The following is a 21310-nucleotide window of genomic DNA, read 5'->3' on the forward strand; positions in this document are numbered from 1 at the left end:
TGACGAATCTCGGGGTCCTGTCATCATGCGAACGACCTTGGCATTTGGATATACAATCTCCGTGATGGACACCTCATCAAGAAGGTTGCTTTATTTGGCTGAATATCCGTGGCTCGTATTCAGTACGACAACGGGCGTGTCTTGGTCGTCGGTGTGCGATCTGAACGAGTTCTTGCTGAGATGACGGGTTCTTCACTCACGTCAGAGCGGCCGGGCCCTGTATGGCTTTCCGCGCTGGCAAAATCATCATGATAGCCTTGAGTGATCTAGTATGTCCACGAGTCTCGCCCAACGACGCACTTTCACCATCGCATTTCACCAAAATCCCTAGAACAAGGTATCACCGATGAGGCCATCAATATGCAGTGTGCCACAGCGATGACAGGTTCTGTATGTACTGTCGGGGCAGTGCTAATTGCTGTTGATGGCCCGGAGACTTGAGGATGCGTCGTTCGTGTGCTCGCACCCATCTCTGGTGACCTCCTCAGCTTGAACGTGGTTGTTGCCATTGGATACATAAGCGAGCGGCAACACCCTGCTATCGGCTACAACGGGTCAATTTTCGTGGGCACGGGTCTCTTGTTTGGGCCTGCGACATTCAATGAAAAATTGTTGCTGGCAGGTCAGCCTTGATCATCATCTTCTGCGATGGTCAGGCCATCGAAGACGTTCATTGTGGAGGTCTTCCGTTTAGGGATAATTTCGGTAAATCGACGCACGCTGCTACTGGTGATGGACATGCCGTGGTATGTCGAAATGTCGTTGCTTGTGTGGTGAACGGCGTTCAAGTTTCTCCGACTATGCATTTACAATGTTCGAGTCAGGGCAATTCGGCGCGCAAGAGTACTTGAAAAGATCCAGACCCTGGTGAGACTCATAACACGTACTCTTACGTGCGCTTTTCGCACCCAACATATCAAATAGTATTTCCCCCGTTTCAATCTGAATTCTGCAACCCTGGGGGCGCTCCTACGGATGCGCAGACGCTCGGTTCGATCTTCTGGAATTCACTGCAAATTTTATGCCGTACTGATTGTGTATGGAGACCCGGTATATGTGCCTTGCAACCTCTGGTCTTACAAACTTGGTCTGTTAGTGGTAGTAGTTATTCTTTCGATATTCAAGTACGGGTACCTATAACAGCATCGGTCTCCACATCGGTCTCTGGTCGGTTCAGCGTTCGAATGCCATGGCAATGACGTACTAGTTGCGTAAACGAAGATAGAAGGGTTGTCACCGCCGGTCACGTCACTCTTTGGGGTTTCCCTCATATCCGCCATGTCTGCTGAGGACCTGCCGCCTCCCCGTCCTTCCTTCATTGCCAGCGAACGTCGCAGCCAGATGAGCATGGATAGCGGCTCAGAGTCTGATGCCCCCGTCACCATGCAGGGGCGTCGTTCACGCCATCGTCGTTCCGAGGACCGTCAGCTCGACTGGAATCCAGCTATTCTCTACGCTGATATGCCCTCGACGCCCAACTCGGCCTCGCCGCTCAATAAACGCGCACCACCTTCCTCGTTCATGTTTCCTTTCCAACACCATGCAGGCAACCCAGATCCCGGCATGCCTATTCCTGGCGTTTCTCGCCGTAGCTCTTTCGACAGCTCTCATAATCATTCTCAGCAAAATCATTCCCAGCAACTGGTGTATGAAACAACCAGAGTCTCTCCAGGTCTTGATTCTCCGACCTTGAACAGGGAAATCCCACGGGTATCCTCGAACGCAACTTTCCGAGCGCCTTTCCTTTCTCCCGCTTCTCGTCCTGGCTCGTCCTTGTGGAGCCCTCCGTCATATCCGTACCTCAACCAAGGAGGTCCTGATTCTCCTGCAGCCTCTTCAACCGCCCTCGCTTCTGGTCTTGCAAGGTCCAAGCCTCCAGGTCCTAGTACAAAAATTGCCGCAAAGTTCACCGTCGACGATAAGCCATGGCTCAAGGAAAGGGATGGTAAAGCTCGTGCGAGCTGGTGGATAACATTCGTCCTCATAATCCTTGGTGTCGCTGCCGCCGCTCTGCTTTGTTGGTCAGGCATAAGTACCATCGACATGCTCAAGGACAGTGACTTGTGTTTGGTCATGGACGAGGACTGGAGTAATGGCATTTCCGATGACAACTGGTCTAGGGACGTGATGCTTGGTGGTTTTGGGTACGTTTTCCCTGGGCCTTTCCTCGCTTTTTCTTTTAACATGGTTGCAGAAACGGCGAGTTCCAAGTCGCTACCTCATCCGACAAGAACGCCTACATTAATAATGGTCAACTTTACATCATGCCTACCCTCACTAGTGACGACATTGGTACAGACTCTATTTTCAATGGCTATACTTACGACGTCAGTGACTGCAGCACCGACAATACGACAGCTTGCTCTGTAACATCAGACAACAGCACCAAAACTGTCGTAAATCCCGTTCTTAGCGCTCGGATCAATACCAAAGGGAAGCAGACAATAGCTTATGGCAAAGTTGAGGTCAAAGCGAAGCTGCCGAGGGGAGATTGGCTGTGGCCCGCAATCTGGATGCTTCCAGAGAATGAAACATATGGGGCTTGGCCGTTGAGCGGAGAAATCGATGTAGGTCTGCTCCTATTGGATCAATTTCCGTGAATTCATTCATCCGTCCTAGATTCTTGAGGCTCGCGGGAACCTTGCAGATTATGGAGGTCAAGGCGTCAACTACGTTCGCTCGTCCCTTAACTTTGGGCCCATGGAAAGCTTGTTAACCAAGATATATGGATGGTGGGAAACAAAAAGGGGTGGCTACCATGAAGGTCTGTGAGCTTAATCTCTAGTCTACTGACACTTATTGTTTTATAGCCTTCCACACATATACACTTGAGTGGGACAGCAAGTTCATTCGGATGTCCGTTGATTCACGGCTTCAGGCCATGGTGAGTATTCAGATGAAGAAAGAGAAGCAAAGTTTCTGGAATAGAGGAGAGTGAGCAATGTTTCGCCATTGTAGTTATGCTCTCACTCATTTCGGTCCAAAGTTATCCTCAAACGGCCCAGAACGGGAGTGCAGAAGTCGTCGTTGAGAATCCTTGGGAAGATAGCGGCTGGTCAGCGCCTTTCGATCAACGTACGGAACAAGGTTCTTTTTTTTGATGCCGTTAGGCTGACAGGTTACGGCTTTAGAATTCTACCTTATCATTAACGTCGCAGTCGGGGGTACTAGTGGGTGGTTCCCTGATAGTGTGGGCGATAAGCCGTGGTATGATGGTTCGCTCAGTGCGTTTCTCCCAATTGCATTTCCTTGGGTTGCATCACTGATAGTCGTTATAGCGGCGATGTATGATTTCGCCAAGGCGCAGGATACGTGGAGTGCTACATGGCCTTCTAGTGCCGATGATAGGGCATTTAGAATGTAAGTACCTTTGTTTCATTCTTCGTGCTGTAGGTGATACGTGGTTGTCAGCGATTATGTCAAGATGTGGAAGCTGGGAAGCTGTTAACTTAAAATTCGACATTTTTATGTGTGCGTCTGTCTGTGACAACATACCCCGCTAGATTACTACTGCGAACCCTCATTGATATCTTTTTCATACTGATGATTTCTTTTTTTTTTTTTTTTTCTGTTAACGGACGTCGTTGTTATTGGTCTCCGCTTCCACTGGTCATTTATGCGTGGGTGTATTCTACATCATTGCATGTGTCTTTAAAATATTTTTCACGACGATATAAGAACTTTATACTACTTTTATTGGTACATGGAACTATAGTTGCAATTCGCTTTTTGATATCATGACTGCTTGTGTGGGTGTTGTCCTGGTCTGGTAAGAAAAATCACTCATCTTCAATAAAATTGACTGATGACTTGTTATCAGCCCTGCCCCACGGGCAATACTGACGTCCGTTGTAGTGCAGCGTTGGGGCCGAATCGGGTGGAGTTCGCCATCTGCCGCAATATCGCCCTCAAATCGGAGCACAAGCAAAGCTTCCGTGACATCTTGCTCTAGCGCTAGGGAGCCTTTACTATTTGCCGTCACATCCTTTGGTCTGCTATCTGCACCCATAATGTGGAATTATCTTCTCTGGTCTCAGGTCTTTCACGATCATAAATGCCAGTCTAATATATATTGCTTTACTATCCTCCGGGTTGATTCTCCTTTGGCAGGCTAATTACATACATCTTCGTCTAGACTTTCTCGTGGAACCATATCGGACATTTTGTCCTGGGTCTGAGTGGTCACGAATGGTTATGGGGCATTCTCGCTTCAATGTCGTTCCTGGTACTCTTTCGGCGCCATTGTCATCCCTAGGCCTCTCGGATCTGGATGTAGACATCTCACCAATGGGGTCACCCAGCATTGGTGAGACGCTCGTTCAGAACGGTCGGAAAGTGACATGTTTTTGGCTAAAGATGTCTCTTTTATTCCTGACGATCCACATTTTTTATACCAGAGCTTTTAATCAGTAAGATATATCTGAAAACACAATGATTATCTAAGCCCAGCTTCATCTGAAAGTTTGTTGCGACTTGCGAAAATAGAAATGAAATACAAGACCGCTGCACTTATTATTTTATCGTACGACCATGATGGTCATTATTGAACTAAATCCATGGAAAGTCTGTACATGTAGAGGGTATCTATGCATACAAAATCAAAGAGGGAAAATGGGTGCGCCGAGGGAAGATGATAAACCTTCACATAATGACGCAGCAGGAGTTTTGCTGAAGAACAGTTCGTTATATGCATAACAAGAAGTAATAGAGATCATGAGCACACCTTCTTGGCCGTCTTGTAAAACATTTTGCTCTGAGCAGAAAGCGCATTGGATCTATCAACGAGGCTGTCTAGTTTCTCGCCCCGCTGCAAAACGGACTCGATCGTCTTGTGCTGGATATCGATTGAGACTACTGCATAAGGGAGCGAAAGGGAGACGTACAAGTACGATCTTGGTCTCATCCAGTTCTTGTTGGACTCTCATGATGGTGTCGGCCTGCCTAGGATCCTGATATTTCTGAAGGTAGGTATTGATGTCGGGAAAAGAAATGGATGAAGGATCGCTAAATGATGATTGGGGGACTTTGGCTGTGAAGTCGTCCAGCAACTTTGAGAGAAGAGAAAAAGCAGGGCGGACAGGATATTCCTGATCAGTTATAATAACACCTGACGACGATGAGATCAAGGAAGGTTGTCCAAGGACGAGTCAGACGTACCTGCCAGCTGTTCAGCGCCACCTCTATTGTATACATAGGCAGTATAATTATTCTCCTGGATACTCTGTCGTTGGCCCTGTGCAGTACGTTCTGCAACAGTTCTAGAGAAGAAGGTCATGAATTCGCTGACTGAGCCTTTCTGGTAGAAAGAATAAGAGGAGAGGTCATTGACACTGCTCAGGACAGTGCATTGTCCGCTTGGAGGCGCCAGAATGACAGAGATAGAGAAAAGTTTCATCGTAACGAGTTCGTTGGTGGTGGGAGAGTGACTGAGATGCCGAATTATTGACGTGTGCTTGGCTGTGCCTCCCGGCGATCATCATCGGTTCCTAATTTGGACGTGTGTTGAAGGAGTGCTGTCTCCGACGAACTTGTTGCGAACGTCAACGCATCTAACACCTTTTACCTGACTTTGCCTCTCCGGCTTTTCCACTCCCTTTCCTCACTTTTAACTTGTACTCTCTCTACTGCAACGATTTTCACGACTTCTCTTTCTAACGTCGCCTCAATTTTTCGTTGGCTCTGGGCGGCCACTGCTGGACGATCGACTACTAAGATCACCGACCTTTGACAATGCTTTTGCCTCGGTTATCTCAGAGCGCGGAAGCTGCGCGTGCAGCAGCACTGCAGGCTGAATTCAATGAGAAGAAATGGGTGTGGGTCCCTGACGACAAAGAGGGGTATTTGGCCGGCTGGGTCAACAAAGAGGAAGGTGATTTTGGTGAGATTATCATGGCTGCTGGCGGGGATGTATGTGCACTCTATATGCAACGCAAAATCATTGTATTGAAAACCGACAGTTTCGACGGGTTCCGCTGTACGCCTTATCCAAGATGAACCCACCCAAATTCGACCGCGTCGAGGACATCGCGGATCTCACATTTCTGAACGAAGCGAGCGTGGTCCACAATCTTCGCTTAAGGTACGGCTCTGGAGCAATATATGTGAGCCGCTACGTCCAAGGCACAATGCTCGTGGACTTACGTGTTGCAGACTTATTCAGGCTTATTCTTAGTCGCCATAAATCCCTATCAGTCCCTCCCACTGTATTCTGATGCTATAATACAGCAATATCGCAACAAACGAAGGGATGAGAATCCGCCTCACATATTTGCCGTTGCGGAGCGGGCGTGGGTTAACATGGGCGAAGAGCGGGAGAACCAGAGTATACTAATCACGTACGCGACGCTATTCCTCTTGCCCGATACTCGCCTCATGCCTATGACAGAGGAGAATCAGGTGCTGGTAAAACCGAGAGTACAAAGAAAGTTATCCAATATCTTGCGGCCATTGCTACTGATGTTCATACTTCGCCCCCATCACATTCTCGTTCGCCAACACTAACATCGTCGAGCTCCTTCGTTTCATCCATGCCAACGACCGGACTCCCTCGTAACAGCTCCTTTCGTAGGGCTCATAACGCGTCTCCTTCCGTATCCGGCTCCGGTTTGACAGCGAAGGGACGGCTAGGTCTGCTTGAGCGCCAAATTCTGCAAGCGAACCCCATTCTTGAAGCGTTTGGAAATGCTCAGACTCAAAGGAATAACAACTCAAGTCGATTTGGTAAATTCGTCCGAATAACATTTGCTCCCGATGGCAGCATCGCGGGGGCAAATATCGATTGGTATCTGCTAGAGAAGAGTCGGGTTGTCGTACGCAGCGAAGCCGAACGGAGTTTCCATGTCTTCTACCAGTTGATGGCTGGCGGAGGCACCCTCAAGGAATCGCTACTTCTGGGAGGAGCTATCGAAGATTATGAGTATTTAAATAAGAGCAGACGCGAGGTGGATGGTGTGGATGATCTCCATGAATGGTCTGCGCTGAAGGTTAGTCTCTTATCACTTGTTCTCAGGTTACCACTCATAAGTATCTGCAGTCTGCTCTCGACATCGTTGGCTTTACACCTGCTGAACAGTTCGATTTATTTCGGATAGTGGCTGCAATTCTTCACATTGGTAATATTGCCATCACGTCGACGAGGGCTGATGATGCTATCATGCCTGATCCTTCGCAAGCCGAACGCGTGTGCCATCTCCTTGGAATACCCGTTGCCGAATTTACTCGTGCTGTGCTACGCCCTCGTGTCTTGGCCGGTCGGGAGTGGGTTTCGCAGGCGCGAACACGCCAGCAAGCCTTGGACGAATTGTCCGCTCTTTGCAAAACTTTGTATGAAAAATCATTTGGGCGCCTGGTGGACAGGATAAACGAGGCCCTTGACCGACCCTCTTCAAGGTCTACTTTTATCGGCGTCCTCGATATAGCTGGTTTCGAAATATTCGAGATCAATACCTACGAGCAGCTTCTGATTAATTACACCAATGAGAAGCTGCAGCAATTCTTCAATCATCATATGTTCGTTCTGGAGCAGGAGGAGTACGCGAGAGAAGGCATTCACTGGGATTATGTCAACTTTGGATTGGACCTTCAGCCGACTATCGACTTAATCGAGGCAACCGGAAACGCCATCGGCATTTTGAGCTGTTTGGACGAGGAGTGTATCATGCCCAAAGCTACTGATCTCACCTTCACTAACAAGCTCAGTGGTCTTTGGGCGGGTGCTACCGGTGAAGACGACGAGCATCCGGGGAAGCAGAAATACGAACCTGCTCGCTTCGCACAGGGGTTTCTGATCCAGCATTATGCTGCAAAGGTTGAGTATCGAACGGATGGATGGCTGGAGAAGAACAAAGATCCTTTGAACGACAATGTCACCCGTGTTTTAGCAGCGTCTTCTGAACGATATGTTGCCACTCTCTTTGCGGAGTATTCTGATCTGCCAGTGTCCAGTGGACCTGGAGGACCTGGTAATATGTTCACCGTGACAAAGAAACGTGGTCTCAAGAAAGGTGCATTCCGGACGGTCGGACAGAGACATAAGGAGCAGCTAGCGAGTTTGATGTCGCAACTGCAGGCTACGCAACCTCATTTTGTTCGGTGTATCGTACCTAACGGTCACAAGAAACCTGGGCGTGTGGACGTCCCCCTTGTTCTCGATCAACTACGCTGTAATGGTGTGTTGGAGGGCATTCGAATTGCTCGGTTGGGGTATCCCAATCGCCTACCTTTCGTCGAGTTCCGACAGCGGTACGAGGTTCTTACACCTGGAATCATACCACCCGGTTATATGGATGGACGCGAGGCTTGTCGGCGCATGGTCAAAACTTTGGACCTTGATGACTCAATATATAAGATTGGGACGTCGAAGATTTTCTTCAAAGCTGGCGTTCTTGCTGAGCTTGAAGAACGTCGTGACTTACTTCTCTTTGATATCTTCTCTCGATTACAAGCCGTAGCACGTATGTGGACGGCTCGCAGGCAGATCAAGAAGATCCTTAATCGTGCTATCGCTATTAGGACAATACAGCGGAATGCAAGAGTCTATGGCGAATTGCGAGATTGGCCTTGGTGGCAACTCTACACAAAGGTCAGCATTCATCTTACTCCACAAGTTGGGTAGATGTTTTATTCCCCAAAAAGGTCCGGCCTCTTCTTGCGGCAACTCGAAACGATGAAGAATTGCGCCGAAAAGAAGCGGAACTTGTCTTGATCAAGGAGCGTGCCGAGCGAGACAAACAAGAACGTGAAGCCTTGGAAAATCTTAAGATGGCGCTAGAGGCCGAAAAGCGAAAGGTAGACGAGGAGCTCGAGGCTGAACGTGCGCTTGGTCTTGATAAAGAAGCTCTGCTAGAAAGGAGCAAGAAACGCGAGGCCGAGCTCGAGGAAGAGGTCGCCGATTTGCAAGCTGATGCGGAGTTACTGGATTCCCAGCTGGAACGTGCCATGAATCTGCAGAAAGAGCATGAAGAGAAGTATGCCAGTCTTTTGCAGGCATTCGATCAGGCCACAAGCCACGCCGTGCGCTTGGAGGGCGACCAGAAGCTCTTGTCAGAAAGAGAGACAGACTTGACCACTCAGCTGGCTGCTGCTCAGGAGAAAATCGACATTCTCAAAGGCGAGATCCATGAACTTGAGGAAGTCTTGGAGAACTTGAAGATGCTGAGGGAACAGGATCTTTCTAGAGCTCATGATCGTAACGATGTGATTGTGAGGGAATTGCAAGGAAAGCTGGACGTTGAGATTAAGACCAAGTGAGTACATCCGAACTAGCTGGGATAATGTACTAATTCCGCACGTCAGGGATCTACTCCAGAACCAAATAGAGGCCGTGGAAGAGGACGCACGCCAAGTCAAAGATAGGCTCGCTGAGCTGGCTAGAACAGCCACCGAATACTCCAACATGATACAGAAGAAGGAGGAGCGAATTGCTTTCTTGCTTGAGCAAACCGACGCTGCGAAGCAGGAGCGAGAGGCAGGCTCAAAAGAGATCATTGAACTTCAGAGTGACATTGATAATATTTCTGCCGAGCTTCAAGCGGAAAAAGAGGCTGGTCTGCGCGGCAACGCGGCTCGTATCAAGCTTCAGGAAGAGTTGGATGAGCTTAGGACTCTGATGGAGGCGAAGACCAGCGAGGCTACGAGGCGTGCAGAGGTAGAAAAGAGCAAGGAGGAGGAGCTTGCCGATCTACGGTCTCAAACGTCTCAACTGCAACAAGAACTAACGGAGTCTCGTCGTCTTGCGCTGGAGAACCAGAGCAAGCTAAAACTAGAATTGGACTATACTTCGAGGGAACTATCTTCTTTGAGAGGAGCATGCGACTCGTTGACAAAGCGGGAGGAGGAAGCACAGGCTCATCTAACTCAACTTCAATCCAGTGTCTCCGAGCTGGAGAAAGGTAAGCGGAGCCTGGAATCCGAACTGCAATCTCTTAAGGCTCGTATCTACGAGACGGAAAGCCACCTTACGGAATCACGGAAAGCGAAGGAGGTGAGTTCAGTGCCCTCATAGCCAACTGGGAAGATTGACAGCTCTACAGAGTTTTGAACGTCAATTAGTCACTACTCAGACTAAGTATCACGATATTGAGGACCTCATGCTCGAGTCGGAACGTGAAAAGACGACTAAGCTCGAAGCTATCAAGAAGCAGCTTGAAGCTGAAGTTGCTCATCGCACCAAATTGGAGCAGACAGTTTCCACTCAGAAATCCGAACTTTCCATCGTAAAGGATCGTAACATCAAACTAGACAGAGACTACAACAAGGCGATGAAGGATCTGAAAGAGCGTGAATGGGAAATCAAGCAGCTGGAAAGCAAGCAGGACAAAACCATCGTTGAGCACGTTCATGTCCTGGAGGAAGCCAAGAAAGTAACGGATCGACAATTGGGAGATGCTCAGATCGAATTGCAGAGCCAGCGGTTGTATATCTCTTCGCTCGAAAAGTCCAAGGCGCGCCTAACCAGGGAGGCGGAAGATCTGGTCCGGCAGACAGAGCTTGGGTTGCGTGGCAAGGAAAAAGCACTCAGGGCCGAGGAGGAACGTACAGCAAAGGCACGTGCAGAGGTCGAGAAGCAGAGACATGATAAAGACGTCACTGAAGCAGAGACTCGACGTCTCCAAAGGGAGCTTCAAAATGCCGAGCGTCGGGCTATGGAATTCGAGCAAGGACTCATTATAGTCCAGCGATCGAAGGATAACCTCGAAACTGAGTTGGAGCGCTTGGCCAACGAAACACAAGCACCAACTTCCATGGCCAAAGTACAGAGGCAGTACGAATCCCAAATCGCCCAGCTCAAGGATCAGCTAAATGAGGCTGAGTCTTCCAAAGCCTTGGCCGCGAAAATTCGAGATCGTGTCGAGCGTCATCACCAAGAGCTTCGGCGACTTGTGATGAACAGTGGGCCGGTTGATTCATCTTTCCAATCTCGTCTGCTTCAAGAGCTCAAAGCCGTTGATGATGATCTGGACGTGGAGATGTCGCTTCGTTCACGGCATGTATCCTCCAACTCAGGCAGTGATGTTCACGGCATGGCCAATGTTACCCCTCGCAAGGGTGCTCACCGTCCTCGAAAAGAATCACATCCTGATGGAGCACATTCTTCCACAGACCGGCAGGTCAATGCCCTCAAGCAGCAAGTGCAAATTCTAGAGATTCAAATGGTAGCCTCAGAACGAGTCAGGCAGCATCTAGAGGCATCGCTCCGCGATATGACCGCTGATCTGGAGAATAGTGATGGCTCCAAGCAGTCGCTTCAAACCTACCGCGCTCGTCTTGCAAAGGAGAACGTTCGACTGGGCGAACTTCTTCGAGAGGAAGCAGAAGCGCGTCATGCCGCTGAGTCTGCCCAGGTTGATGGTATTCAAGCAATGTGGACTAAATTCCAGAATACCATATCGGAAGAACGGCAAAACTACTCTCGTCTGGAAGAATCAAGGAAGGCTCTGGTGAGTTTCCTTCTGCTAGTCTTCATGCTCAAATACTGATTCTCATCCAAAGCTCATCCAACAGCGTACAGTCCAAGCAGAGTTGGAAGTTCAGCGTGCTCAGCTTAGGGAGTTGACGGAATCCAAGAAGCGGATGGAAGTTGAAGCTGATGATCTTCGGTCCCAGGTCGGTGAAGCTAAGGCGGAAACCTCCAGTCAGTTGCATTTCATATGGTCCTTAAATATGTACCTAATAAGTCCTAGATGCCAGACGCCAGCTGCAGAAACGCCTTCAGGAGGAAGATCTTTCCTCCTCCACCTCTGATGCGGCTCAATCAGGTTAGCAGACCTTGATCTAGATTTGAAGTTTGACTTATGGTTTCCACAGAAATGCGTGCATTAATCGAGTCCTACAATGCGAAAGAGCAAACATACCAAGAGCGCTTTGAAGTTGCGGAGATAGAAAGAGCCAAGGCTGCTAGAGCAGAGGCTTTCGGTACAGTCAATCAATCCCTTTTACCATAATGGGTGCTAATGGTCACTAATAGTCCGTCGGTCTCTCAGCGAGCTGCAGAAGGCCAACGCCGAGACTCTTGCACAGCACCAGGTGTTACAGGAGCGTTTGAAAGCGTCAGAACACCGAGTTCAAGAGCTACAGGCCAGACTCGATGATGAGAATCACGGATCCTCTGATCTAGTCGTTATCAACCAACGACTAGTGGAAGAGCTCGAAGATGAGAAGGCACGTCACCAAAAGGATCTGGAGCAAAGCGACTTTACCAGCGATCAAACGCGAAAGAAGTATCAAGGTCAGCTAAGGCCCCTTATGTTCACTATAGTTCCTCCCTGCTCATACTAGTCTCTCATAGCTGAACTTGCACAACTGAGTGAAGGTAATCTCTTTTTGCATCATGTTACGTATTGTTTTCTTACTCTTGGATTTCAGAGCTTCAATCGCAGCGCGACAGTATGAGTCGACTCCGCGAAGAGAATCGGAACATTCGGTCGGACTATGATGAGCTCCAACTCACCTTTGACGAGGAAGTGTATAACAGCGGTGGCTGGAAGAAGGAGAAGGAACGGATGGAGACCAAGATCAGCGACATTACCAAGGCGTATGAAGCTTCCACAGGCGCGCAGGCAGAACAACAGTCGCAGATCGTGTCACTCCATGGGCAAGTCCGAAAACTCCGAAGCATGTCGGACGATATGGAGGCCGACCGCGCTCTCTTACAAAAAGCTCGCCGTGCTCTACAGGCTGAGCTTGAGGGAATCAAGATTGACCATGTCGATACCAACCGGATGTCCACTGATAGAGAGTATCAAAAGCTACAGCTTAAAAAGCAGGATCTGGAGCGGGCGCTAGAAGAACAGGGTGATCGGGTGACCAACGCATTTGAGAGGATGAAGAAGGCAGAGACTTTGGCAAACGAGTTCCAGATCAAGTTGAGCCAGAGCCGAGTGGATTATTCCCAACTTGAGCGATTGAACGTATGTCTATTTTCCACGTATATGGGCATCAATTTCTGACTGGTGAACTTGTTTGTGTCTTGCAGGCAAATCTCGAGAAGCAAGTGAAGGAACTCAATGTGCGGATTGTGGATCTAGAAACCAGGGCGTTCGCAAAGTCATCGCAGCCGTCGACTGTATCAAGACGGGGAGCTGCTGACACGCGGATTGAGGAACTGACTAGCCAACTGCATCAGGCATCCAACAAAAACGAGGCTTCACGTCTTTTGCGTGATGCCAAGTTCCAGCAGGGTGAGAGCGAGAGGCTTCGGATTAAATTTGAAGAGGAGCGTAGAGGGTATGAGAGTCAGATCCAGCAGCTGCGGCAGACGATGGACACGATGGTAAGTAACGTTCCAATTTATCGTTGATGGACAGAGTATTGAGGTGGAGATAGCAAACACAAGAGAGTGACCTACAGTCTGCTAAACGGCGTGCTGAGAGAGACGCCGGAGATTACAAACAGAAGGCATTGACGTGGGTGACAACTTGCCACACTTGTAAAATCTACTCACCTTTCTTTAGGCTACAACATGAACTGGAACGCCTGCGGAATAAATTAGACAGGCCGTCATCAGCTTTGGGCTCACCGCTAAGTTCACCTCGTAAATGATCATGATATTTATTCCCCTTTTGTTGCATACCACACGTCTTGTATTTTATACACTTGAGCATCGCATCTATGTACAGCAAAATGTAATGTATAATGACGCGCTTGGATACCATCACATAGACATCTTTGTCCTTCACGGGTTGACTTGAAGAATCACAACTAACGGATGGCCGGAAATCGCATATCAATATTGGTTCATAAAGCATGACATGGATGATAGTAGAAGTATAAAGCCTGCCCTCCGGCACGTAGGGATCTCCTTTTACTTCAATGGAATGCTGGGCGGAAACATGAGTAACAGAGACCGTGGGTAACCAAAAGATGACTAACAATCGGGAAGAGTGAGTGGCACCGATACCGGGACGACCATGCTTGACGGGGCGGTAGGAGCAGGAGAACTCTCCAAGGTAGTGGCCTGTCATCTCTGGTTTTATCTCGACAGAGTTGAAGACCTGGCTGGATGTCAACCTCATGTCTTGCTACCAGTAAACCGAAATGCACCTTGCCATTGTATATTCCGACAACAGATCCAATCATCTCGGGCACAACAATCATGTCCCGCAAGTGCGTCTTGACGACGGCAGGCTTCTCATTGGGAGGGGCCTCCTTCTTGGCCTTGCGCAATTTTTTGATGAGGCCGAGTGGTCGGCGCTTGAGACCACGCTTGAAGCGTCTACGGGCACGAGCGTGGACAAGGTCGACGAGCTACACACAGGTACAATGAACATTGGTCGCCAAACTGCCCAGCTGCCGACGAACCTCTTCGTTGTTGAGGTCAAGAAGCTTGTCGAGTTCGACTCCACGGTATGAAAATGTCCTAAAGGTCCTTCTCTTCTTGAGTTCGGCGGCGACAGCGGGGTCGGTGACGCTTGAATCGGCCTGTACATCATCAGGTCCGTTGTCCAGGCGGCTAGGCGAGCACGTACCATCTTGATTTTGAGGTTTCTTGCGCGATGCGTTGAACTGGAAAAGGGATGCGGAGTACGAATACGGAAAGTGTGGCTGAAACCTTATTGTCACGTGCTACTATACAGTACCAGCTTGGCATGGGATCCGCAGATTTTGTTCAGACCAAGTCACAAACGGATAGCAACCACAAGTCCTCCCGTAGAGGATTAAATGTTAGTCTGCTCTATTTCCTTCTCATCACCATCTGACTCGTATTTTCAGTGATTTGTGGAACCGTATACACTCAAAATATTTGAAAAGTACGCCCACTTTGTCCCTTCGTTTGGACTGGCAATTTACCGTTGCTTAGATGCGTTACATCGCTGCTTACCTGCTCCTTCAAATCGGAGGGAATGCTTCTCCTTCTGCCGCCGACGTTAAAAAGGTCCTCTCCGCTGTTGGCATTGAGGCGGATGGCGACCGCCTCTCCAGTCTGATCTCTGAGCTTTCTGGCAAGAACATCGACCAATTGATTGCTGAGGGCTCCTCCAAACTTGCCTCTGTATGTCGCGTATCATCTCTTCATACTCTATTGTTCACCGTTCATTCAAAGGTTCCCTCTGGTGGAGGAGGCGCTGCTGCTGCCCCTGCCGCTGCTTCTGGTGGTGCCGCGCCAGCTGCCGCTGAGGAAAAGAAGGAAGAGAAGGAGGAAGAGAAAGTTAGTCTCTCGTTTCATTCCTTCCTTTGCTCCCTGTTAATGATATTCGTAGGAGGAATCCGACGACGACATGGGCTTCGGTCTCTTCGATTAAATTGCTGTATCTTTAGCCTTTTATTGCAATTTGATTGTATTACATTCTTTGTCGCCTGAACTGGTTGTTTCTGCGACTCTACAAATTGCTGTAAATTTATATTCGAGCAAGGTTTAACTGTTATACCTCTGAGTCTCACTCATGCAGGCTGCAACGAGTTTTGTTGTTCTGGATCGCAAAGTAAAATATGGAAGAGGTGACATTTTTGAGCGCAGATTCCAAGGCAGTTTATAAATGAGTTTGGGCGATACTGACAGATTTATTCACAAGTTACACCATGGGATCAGTTACTGTTCGCCGCCTCTTGCATCTGCGCTAAACTTCCATTCGCACGAGAAAAGACACTTGTTATATAAGCACCATACAACTGACTGGCATCTTCTTCGACAGATCCAGGAGCCCCGTACCCACCACCGCCAGGAGTTTCTACATCGACGTCAATAACATACAGCGGAAACGAGCGCTTTCGCCCACCAATGCGAATCCTGTCCCCTGCCTTCATTGGACACTCATTTTTACCTCCGAGGGCGATGGTAGTAACACTGCCGTCGACTTCTTTCCTAAGCCAGAAGTTACGTCCTCGTTCTCCGGGCGATCCCCCACGCACTCCATAAGGAGGTATGGTGCGTCTTTCAGAGAGAATGGCTACATCCAAGTCTCGTGTGAATTCAATCTCACGAATGCAACCGTCGCCGCCAGGATGCCGGCCAGCACCTCCAGACCCAGTACGTATGCTAAATTCACGAACGATGACAGGGTATTTGCGTTCTATCTGTTCTGCGTCCCCGATACAAGTGTCTGAAATAATGGATATGAGTACCCGGAAAATGCTTCCAATTCCATGGAAACTCACTTGTCATGTGAACGTGAATTCTATGGCAAACAAAAACTATCTCAGAAAGGGTACAGCGCCAGGCGTTGAAGACACATACCCGCTTTGACCATCCCAGTTTGGGCCACCTCCAGAACCACCAGCGATGGTCTACAAAGGAAGGTTGTCAACGCATAGTCACCGAGCGTGAGCTGGAGTGACGCACCTCATAATAACCAAAGCCTTTCGTCACAGAAGAGCCGCTGTTTCCTCCGTAGCCGAAGGTGAGGCTGAAGGAAATGATCAGTTAGGATATCCCGGGCACATAGGAACGTAACCTTACTTGTTGCAAGTGCCCTGAGACGCTCCACAGGCCTCGAACGCTTTTAACACGACATCGGTAATACTTTGAGAGTGGGGTTATAACACAACTAACCAAGATACCGAATCAGCTTACCGCTGAGACGTTTCGACGTTACCGGCCACAGTTGCGGCACCGGGACCAGGAGAAAGGATAGTACGAGAAGGAATGATGACTTCGATAGGCGCAAGACAACCATGGTTGAGCGGAATGGCAGTGGGTATCAGCGAGCGAAGAACATAAATGATGGCGCTATAGCCAATGGCAGTGGGCGCATTGAGATTTGAGTATCTGGCAGTGGATTAATAACGGTTACTACCGGGAAAAGTACGAACGATGCCTTACGACTGTGGGCTTGTACCGGTGAAATCAAACACCGCTTCGCCGCGTTTTGAATCGATACTAATCTTGAGTCGGAGTTCCTCTCCGTTGTCCATGTAATCAATAGCCTCAAGAGATTTCCCACCAAACTTCTTGTCGACGAAACGCAATAAGTCTCTCACAGCGGCCTCCGCGGTATTTTGAATGGCAGTCATATAGAACTAAGATATTGTTAGTCCGTGCAGGAAGCCATTTTAGGACATAGTCATTTACCTGAACAACTTCCAATGAGAACTCCTCGATAAGGGCACGGATTAACGTGGCGCCTCGATAGTTAGCAGAGACTTGTGCTTTGAGGTCGGAAATGTTCTAAATGTCCACGACGGAGTCAGCATGACATCTCGATATGCACCGGCACCGAAAAGATGAACTAACGTCACTCAAAGTTCGTGTTCCAGAGCATCCAGGATACTTTGAAGGTTGATTGTACATGAGATCAACGGCACCCTCTTCATCGAACCTTCCCTGCTTGACCAACTTGAAATTCAGAATCTGTGCGCCTTCCTGTTCGATTGTTTTTGAGAATGGTGGCATTGAACCAGCGCGGATACCGCCTGTAACCAGCAAAATTACACAAAGAACTAACGGTGACATGTTCAGCTTACCAATGTCAGCATGATGGGCTCGAGAAGCTGTCCAGAAAACAATCTTTCCATTATGGAATGCAGGAGTGATAACAGTGATATCGGGCAAGTGGGATCCTCCAGCATCTGCGATCGTATGGGTTTAATGGCAGTACGAACAGGGAGGGAAAAAGCTTTTCTTACCAGGGTGGTTCGAAACAAGTACATCACCTTCTTGTAGTCGACCTTTACGAAACTCAGCTTGGAAACGCACAGCCGAACTCATAGCACCGAGATGACCTTGAAGAGGACAAGTTATATAACTTAAACATACTCAGAAACGAGGAAACTGGTCGTTACATGGGATGTGTGGCGCATTGGCAACAAGAAGTCCTTCTGGTGAGAAAAGAGCACATGAACTTTGTTGAAAATGTCAGCGAAAACTTGCGGATGACAAAAGTGACTGTTAGAACTCACTAGTCGAGACGTTCCTTGATATTAGTGGAGATAGAGGTTTGCCGGAGAATGGTACCCATCTATAATGATAAGTTAGAGGCTTGCGGTGCATCAGTAACGGGAAGCAAACCTGTTCTGCGATACCCATAGAGCGATGGCCAAACACAGACAGTTGAATGGGGTCAACGTGATCATGGTCAAGTGCAGGTTTGGCAAACGATGGTCCGGTCCTGTCAATGATAACATGTTTCGAGGTGGCCGTAGCGATGTATCCCGGTTCGATCAGAATGGTTTGGGTGTTGTCAAAGATGATCGCGGGTGCCTGCAAAAGGTGTGAGAGGCCGGAAGCACAACAAACGCTGGAAACTTACGGGAATTTGATCTCCAGGCAACAGATCTTCAAGTGGGACCACAGACGTGTCTGCCCAGCCAAGTCCATCAAAGAAAATGTTTTCCCTCTTGCAATTGCTGAGCACTCCCACCGCTTCCTTCAACGTACAGCACTCCAATTCCTCGTAAGGACTTTGCTGCTCTGTACCAGCGCTCTTCGCTACGGCTCTTACCCTTACATCATCAACATATATAAACCTATCCTGAAGCGTGAACCCAAACAACTGATCATGCTGCTGTATGAACTTTCCAACAAAATCGCCATCTCCAGGTTCTCGCACCATCAATGCAGCACTTGTACCCTGGAATCGACAATTGTACGATAGCTCTGTTGTGACTTGACTTTGGGCAAATCCTTGTGAGGCAAGAGCGTGTCGAGCGCGCTGAATGAGCGTTTCAGCACGGGAATGAAGCGAAGCATAGGAAGCTGCGTTGTCAGCTCCAGACCGGGAGTCAAGAATGGATGACGAAGGCTCTTGTTCCTCTATGACAACATCTGCAAGGGCCATGCCGTAGGCAGACAAGACGGAAGAGAAGCGAGCAACGAGGATACGAGAGATTCCAAGGAGAGTAGCGATGGCGGTTCCATGCTGCCCACCGGCACCACCAAAAATTACCAGGTTGTGATTAGCACTCTCAAAACCACGGGCTTCAGTTAGTCTATGATCTAGATGAGACAGGTGGACATGACCGAGAGAAAATATTCCACGCACGTCCGGATCGGTCGACTCATAGCTTCATTAGCAACGCGAAGGAATCCCGATGCGACTTGTTCAGGAGTCATCTTGATGTTCTTGTCCGCGCTGATTTTCTCGGTGAGGTCCTCAAATAGTTTGCGAGTGGCACTCATGTCCAGAGGTTCATCTTCATTCGGTCCAAAGATCTTGGGGCTAGATATCAAGAGCGTCAGAAGATACCATACCATCCCAGAAATCTGTTCTCACAAATGCTCCGGCAAAAGCCTGCCGAGAAGGAGATTGGCATCAGTCAAGGCAAGGGGGCCACCCTTTCGATAGCATGCTGGTCCAGGATGTGCGCCGGCACTCTAGCATTCTGATTTAGCATTGAGACAATGTTAGAGATGACAGAAACTGACCTCGGGACCGACAACAAACATCCCGTTCTCCCAGAACAGGCGGGAGCCTCCACCAGCGGCGACAGTGTTGATGTCAAGTTGGGGGGCCTGAATGATAACCTGTGCTGTGGTGGTTTCAAAAACATGCTCGAGGTGTCCACTGTAGCGCGAGACGTCGGTACTATATTGGACATGAACACGCAAAGGAGAGTTCGAGATGAGACTAGGACATACGAGGTGCCGCCCATATCAACAGATACCAGTGGCGAGCCATCATTGGCATCATAACAAGTTTTGGAATATCCGATGACCCCTCCCGCGGGGCCTGACAAGACCGCCCGAAGACCAGAAAAGTTGTTCCAATTGCATAGACCGCCATCACTTTGCATGAAAAGAAGTTTGTTACCCAATGCATCAAGGCCTCCGTCAAACCCACATGCAAACGTCTCGATATATGCACGAGTAACCGGAGATAGATACGCGTCGGCAATGGCAGAGTTGGCGCGAGAGACAATTTTGATCATAGGCTGAAGCTCTGAGGAAACCGAAACGGAAAATCCAAAGTCTCTAGCGATGTCTGCAACTAGTATTTCGTGCGCCGGGTAGGTATAAGAGTGAACAAAGGCGATCGCAATAGACCGGAAACCTTCGTCGTGTAAGGACTGGAGCTGAGCACGGACAACCCGTGGGTCAGGCCTTTCCAGGACGCTAGGCGAAGATCAGCGAAGGGATCAAAAAGTAGACACAACATATACACACCGAATAAAGTCACCCGTTAGTCCACGGACAATTGCTGCATCGGACGTCCCTTCCAAGTCTGTAGTTGAAGACTCTGGATCTTCGGTGGAAGTCGCAATGGTGACCCGCTCTCCAACTTCGACTACTTTCTCATACAAGGAGGACAACTTCTGAATTGAGAGGTCGAAGATATTGGGCCGAGCTGCGAGGAGGTCAACAGGAAAACGAATAGCATTAATAGATATTATTAACCTTGTTGTCCGATGCGCAAGACATCGCGGTAACCCTCAGTGGTTACAAGAGCACAACGCGCGCCTTTCCGTTCTAGTAGTGCGTTTGTAGCCACAGTGGTACCCATACGAATGCTTTCAACCTGTGAATCATTTAGGCTGGCTCTTGCTATGAGACAAGCAACGCACCTGGTCCAGCTTCAGCTTGGCACCTTTTGGGATGCTCTGCCCAGACGACAGTTCGAGGATTCTCCGAATGCCTTCCGTAGGCGCATCAGGGTAGTTGCTGGGATCGACAGAAAGAAGCTAAATGACATCAGTTGAGATGTGTTTATCCTGCATTGGAATACCACATACCTTTAACACGATATCAGGCTTTCCAGCCTGCGAGCAATGCACGTCGGTAAAGGTTCCACCACGATCTGTAGCGGGTGAGATAAAATATGGATAAGCAAGAGGGGACGCACCAATGGCAATGCGGACTTGGCTGGACGACATGGCGAGTAATTAGGAGAGCAAGAGATATCCCAGACAATGAGTTTGGGGCGTACATATAACTGCGTCCAGCAACATCGTTAGGAAATCGTTCGGAATTGGAGCAGACATGATCACTACTGTTAAAGCAGATCCTGGCAAATTCCGCGGGAACCTACTGCCCGACTCCCGAGAGACGCTTTGCGGGCCTGGAGTAACTTGAGTAAAAAGCGCGTACGGTGGATTCAACTCAAATTGCTATCCAACTAGGACTCGTGCACTCGTCGCTTGCGTATATAATATACTGGCTCAGTGCATATATACACAGCGGTCCCGTTCATTTCCACGTCGTTTATTCGATACTTGATCACATCTTGCAGTCGCATTATGTCATGTAATCAATGTTTCTCAAGTGACGACGACAAACTTGAATTCAAACAAAAGGTAGCGATTCCAAGCCGCAAATCGTAGTGATAGGATCCATTTCTTGGAGAATTCGGGACTCACGTGAATTAATTCAGGGAATCGATGTGATTCGACTTTGTGAGGACGAGGAGATCATGGTCGAATACGTCAAGTTAGACCGCAACCA

General features: G+C 48.8%; 7 protein-coding genes across 7 annotated transcripts; 4 read left to right on the forward strand and 3 right to left on the reverse strand.

Annotated features, from left to right (window-relative positions):
- Positions 1-1166: 1166 nt before the first annotated feature.
- BT62DRAFT_933947 (concanavalin A-like lectin/glucanase) lies at positions 1167-3586 on the forward strand. The gene is made up of 7 exons (XM_043186647.1): positions 1167-2144; positions 2195-2567; positions 2620-2764; positions 2811-2934; positions 2987-3075; positions 3132-3224; positions 3279-3586. Exons 1-7 carry the CDS (start codon positions 1279-1281, stop codon positions 3362-3364), a joined length of 1776 nt encoding a protein of 591 aa, XP_043037783.1. The 5' UTR covers positions 1167-1278; the 3' UTR covers positions 3365-3586.
- Positions 3587-4537: 951 nt separating this feature from the next.
- Positions 4538-5423, reverse strand: BT62DRAFT_933951 (snare protein YKT6). Its single transcript, XM_043186648.1, has 5 exons — positions 5158-5423; positions 4884-5107; positions 4724-4834; positions 4640-4668; positions 4538-4584 (listed from the first exon to the last, which is right to left on the reverse strand). Exons 1-4 carry the CDS (start codon positions 5393-5395, stop codon positions 4642-4644), a joined length of 600 nt encoding a protein of 199 aa, XP_043037784.1. The 5' UTR covers positions 5396-5423; the 3' UTR covers positions 4538-4584; positions 4640-4641.
- Positions 5424-5588: 165 nt separating this feature from the next.
- Positions 5589-8685, forward strand: BT62DRAFT_234188 (uncharacterized protein). Its single transcript, XM_043180160.1, has 5 exons — positions 5589-5907; positions 5958-6101; positions 6151-6335; positions 6386-6983; positions 7034-8685. Exons 1-5 carry the CDS (start codon positions 5731-5733, stop codon positions 8612-8614), a joined length of 2685 nt encoding a protein of 894 aa, XP_043037785.1. The 5' UTR covers positions 5589-5730; the 3' UTR covers positions 8615-8685.
- Positions 8686-12719: 4034 nt separating this feature from the next.
- BT62DRAFT_899681 (uncharacterized protein) lies at positions 12720-13539 on the forward strand (the record flags this gene model as incomplete). The annotated part of the gene is made up of 4 exons (XM_043183380.1): positions 12720-12908; positions 12974-13270; positions 13324-13403; positions 13452-13539. The coding sequence occupies 4 exons, from the start codon at positions 12720-12722 to the stop codon at positions 13537-13539; spliced, it is 654 nt and encodes a 217-aa protein (XP_043037786.1).
- A 10-nt stretch (positions 13540-13549) lies between these two features.
- BT62DRAFT_234253 (ribosomal protein S19) lies at positions 13550-14511 on the reverse strand. The gene is made up of 5 exons (XM_043180161.1): positions 14466-14511; positions 14299-14418; positions 14041-14244; positions 13870-13991; positions 13550-13817 (listed from the first exon to the last, which is right to left on the reverse strand). The coding sequence occupies exons 1-5, from the start codon at positions 14466-14468 to the stop codon at positions 13802-13804; spliced, it is 465 nt and encodes a 154-aa protein (XP_043037787.1). The 5' UTR covers positions 14469-14511; the 3' UTR covers positions 13550-13801.
- A 198-nt stretch (positions 14512-14709) lies between these two features.
- BT62DRAFT_933952 (ribosomal protein 60S) lies at positions 14710-15321 on the forward strand. The gene is made up of 4 exons (XM_043186649.1): positions 14710-14747; positions 14798-14989; positions 15041-15145; positions 15198-15321. Exons 2-4 carry the CDS (start codon positions 14798-14800, stop codon positions 15237-15239), a joined length of 339 nt encoding a protein of 112 aa, XP_043037788.1. The 5' UTR covers positions 14710-14747; the 3' UTR covers positions 15240-15321.
- Positions 15255-21065, reverse strand: BT62DRAFT_952001 (uncharacterized protein). Its single transcript, XM_043188213.1, has 26 exons — positions 20712-21065; positions 20602-20666; positions 20434-20550; positions 20267-20387; positions 20036-20216; positions 19511-19984; positions 19298-19457; positions 19146-19246; positions 18915-19091; positions 18183-18861; positions 17942-18133; positions 17833-17891; positions 17716-17774; positions 17560-17655; positions 17398-17502; positions 17168-17346; positions 17006-17101; positions 16757-16953; positions 16508-16702; positions 16394-16456; positions 16277-16340; positions 16172-16221; positions 16093-16112; positions 15714-16037; positions 15366-15665; positions 15255-15317 (listed from the first exon to the last, which is right to left on the reverse strand). The coding sequence occupies exons 1-25, from the start codon at positions 20740-20742 to the stop codon at positions 15523-15525; spliced, it is 3948 nt and encodes a 1315-aa protein (XP_043037789.1). The 5' UTR covers positions 20743-21065; the 3' UTR covers positions 15255-15317; positions 15366-15522.
- Positions 21066-21310: the final 245 nt, after the last annotated feature.

This window comes from Guyanagaster necrorhizus, assembly GCF_019112545.1.
Source record: "Guyanagaster necrorhizus MCA 3950 unplaced genomic scaffold BT62scaffold_18, whole genome shotgun sequence".
Lineage (NCBI taxonomy): Eukaryota > Fungi > Basidiomycota > Agaricomycetes > Agaricales > Physalacriaceae > Guyanagaster > Guyanagaster necrorhizus.

Coding starts and splice junctions, on each gene's coding strand:
- BT62DRAFT_933952 (XM_043186649.1), top strand. CDS start 14,798: ATGCGTTACATCGCTGCTTACCTGCTCCTTCAAATCGGAGGGAATGCT. Junction 14,990..15,040: donor GCTCCTCCAAACTTGCCTCT/GTATGTCGCGTA, acceptor GTTCATTCAAAG/GTTCCCTCTGGTGGAGGAGG. Junction 15,146..15,197: donor AAGAGAAGGAGGAAGAGAAA/GTTAGTCTCTCG, acceptor TGATATTCGTAG/GAGGAATCCGACGACGACAT.
- BT62DRAFT_933947 (XM_043186647.1), top strand. CDS start 1,279: ATGTCTGCTGAGGACCTGCCGCCTCCCCGTCCTTCCTTCATTGCCAGC. Junction 2,568..2,619: donor CGTTGAGCGGAGAAATCGAT/GTAGGTCTGCTC, acceptor CATCCGTCCTAG/ATTCTTGAGGCTCGCGGGAA. Junction 3,076..3,131: donor GTCAGCGCCTTTCGATCAAC/GTACGGAACAAG, acceptor TTACGGCTTTAG/AATTCTACCTTATCATTAAC.
- BT62DRAFT_952001 (XM_043188213.1), bottom strand. CDS start 20,742: ATGTCGTCCAGCCAAGTCCGCATTGCCATTG. Junction 16,954..17,005: donor TCTCATTGGAAGTTGTTCAG/GTAAATGACTAT, acceptor ACAATATCTTAG/TTCTATATGACTGCCATTCA. Junction 16,222..16,276: donor AAGGCTTTGGTTATTATGAG/GTGCGTCACTCC, acceptor CTTCCTTTGTAG/ACCATCGCTGGTGGTTCTGG.
- BT62DRAFT_234188 (XM_043180160.1), top strand. CDS start 5,731: ATGCTTTTGCCTCGGTTATCTCAGAGCGCGGAAGCTGCGCGTGCAGCA. Junction 5,908..5,957: donor TCATGGCTGCTGGCGGGGAT/GTATGTGCACTC, acceptor GAAAACCGACAG/TTTCGACGGGTTCCGCTGTA. Junction 6,984..7,033: donor ATGAATGGTCTGCGCTGAAG/GTTAGTCTCTTA, acceptor AAGTATCTGCAG/TCTGCTCTCGACATCGTTGG.
- BT62DRAFT_234253 (XM_043180161.1), bottom strand. Junction 14,245..14,298: donor TTGACCTCAACAACGAAGAG/GTTCGTCGGCAG, acceptor ACCTGTGTGTAG/CTCGTCGACCTTGTCCACGC. Junction 13,992..14,040: donor TCGGAATATACAATGGCAAG/GTGCATTTCGGT, acceptor ACATCCAGCCAG/GTCTTCAACTCTGTCGAGAT.
- BT62DRAFT_933951 (XM_043186648.1), bottom strand. CDS start 5,395: ATGAAACTTTTCTCTATCTCTGTCATTCTGGCGCCTCCAAGCGGACAA. Junction 5,108..5,157: donor TGGCGCTGAACAGCTGGCAG/GTACGTCTGACT, acceptor CATCGTCGTCAG/GTGTTATTATAACTGATCAG. Junction 4,835..4,883: donor ATGAGACCAAGATCGTACTT/GTACGTCTCCCT, acceptor ATCGATATCCAG/CACAAGACGATCGAGTCCGT.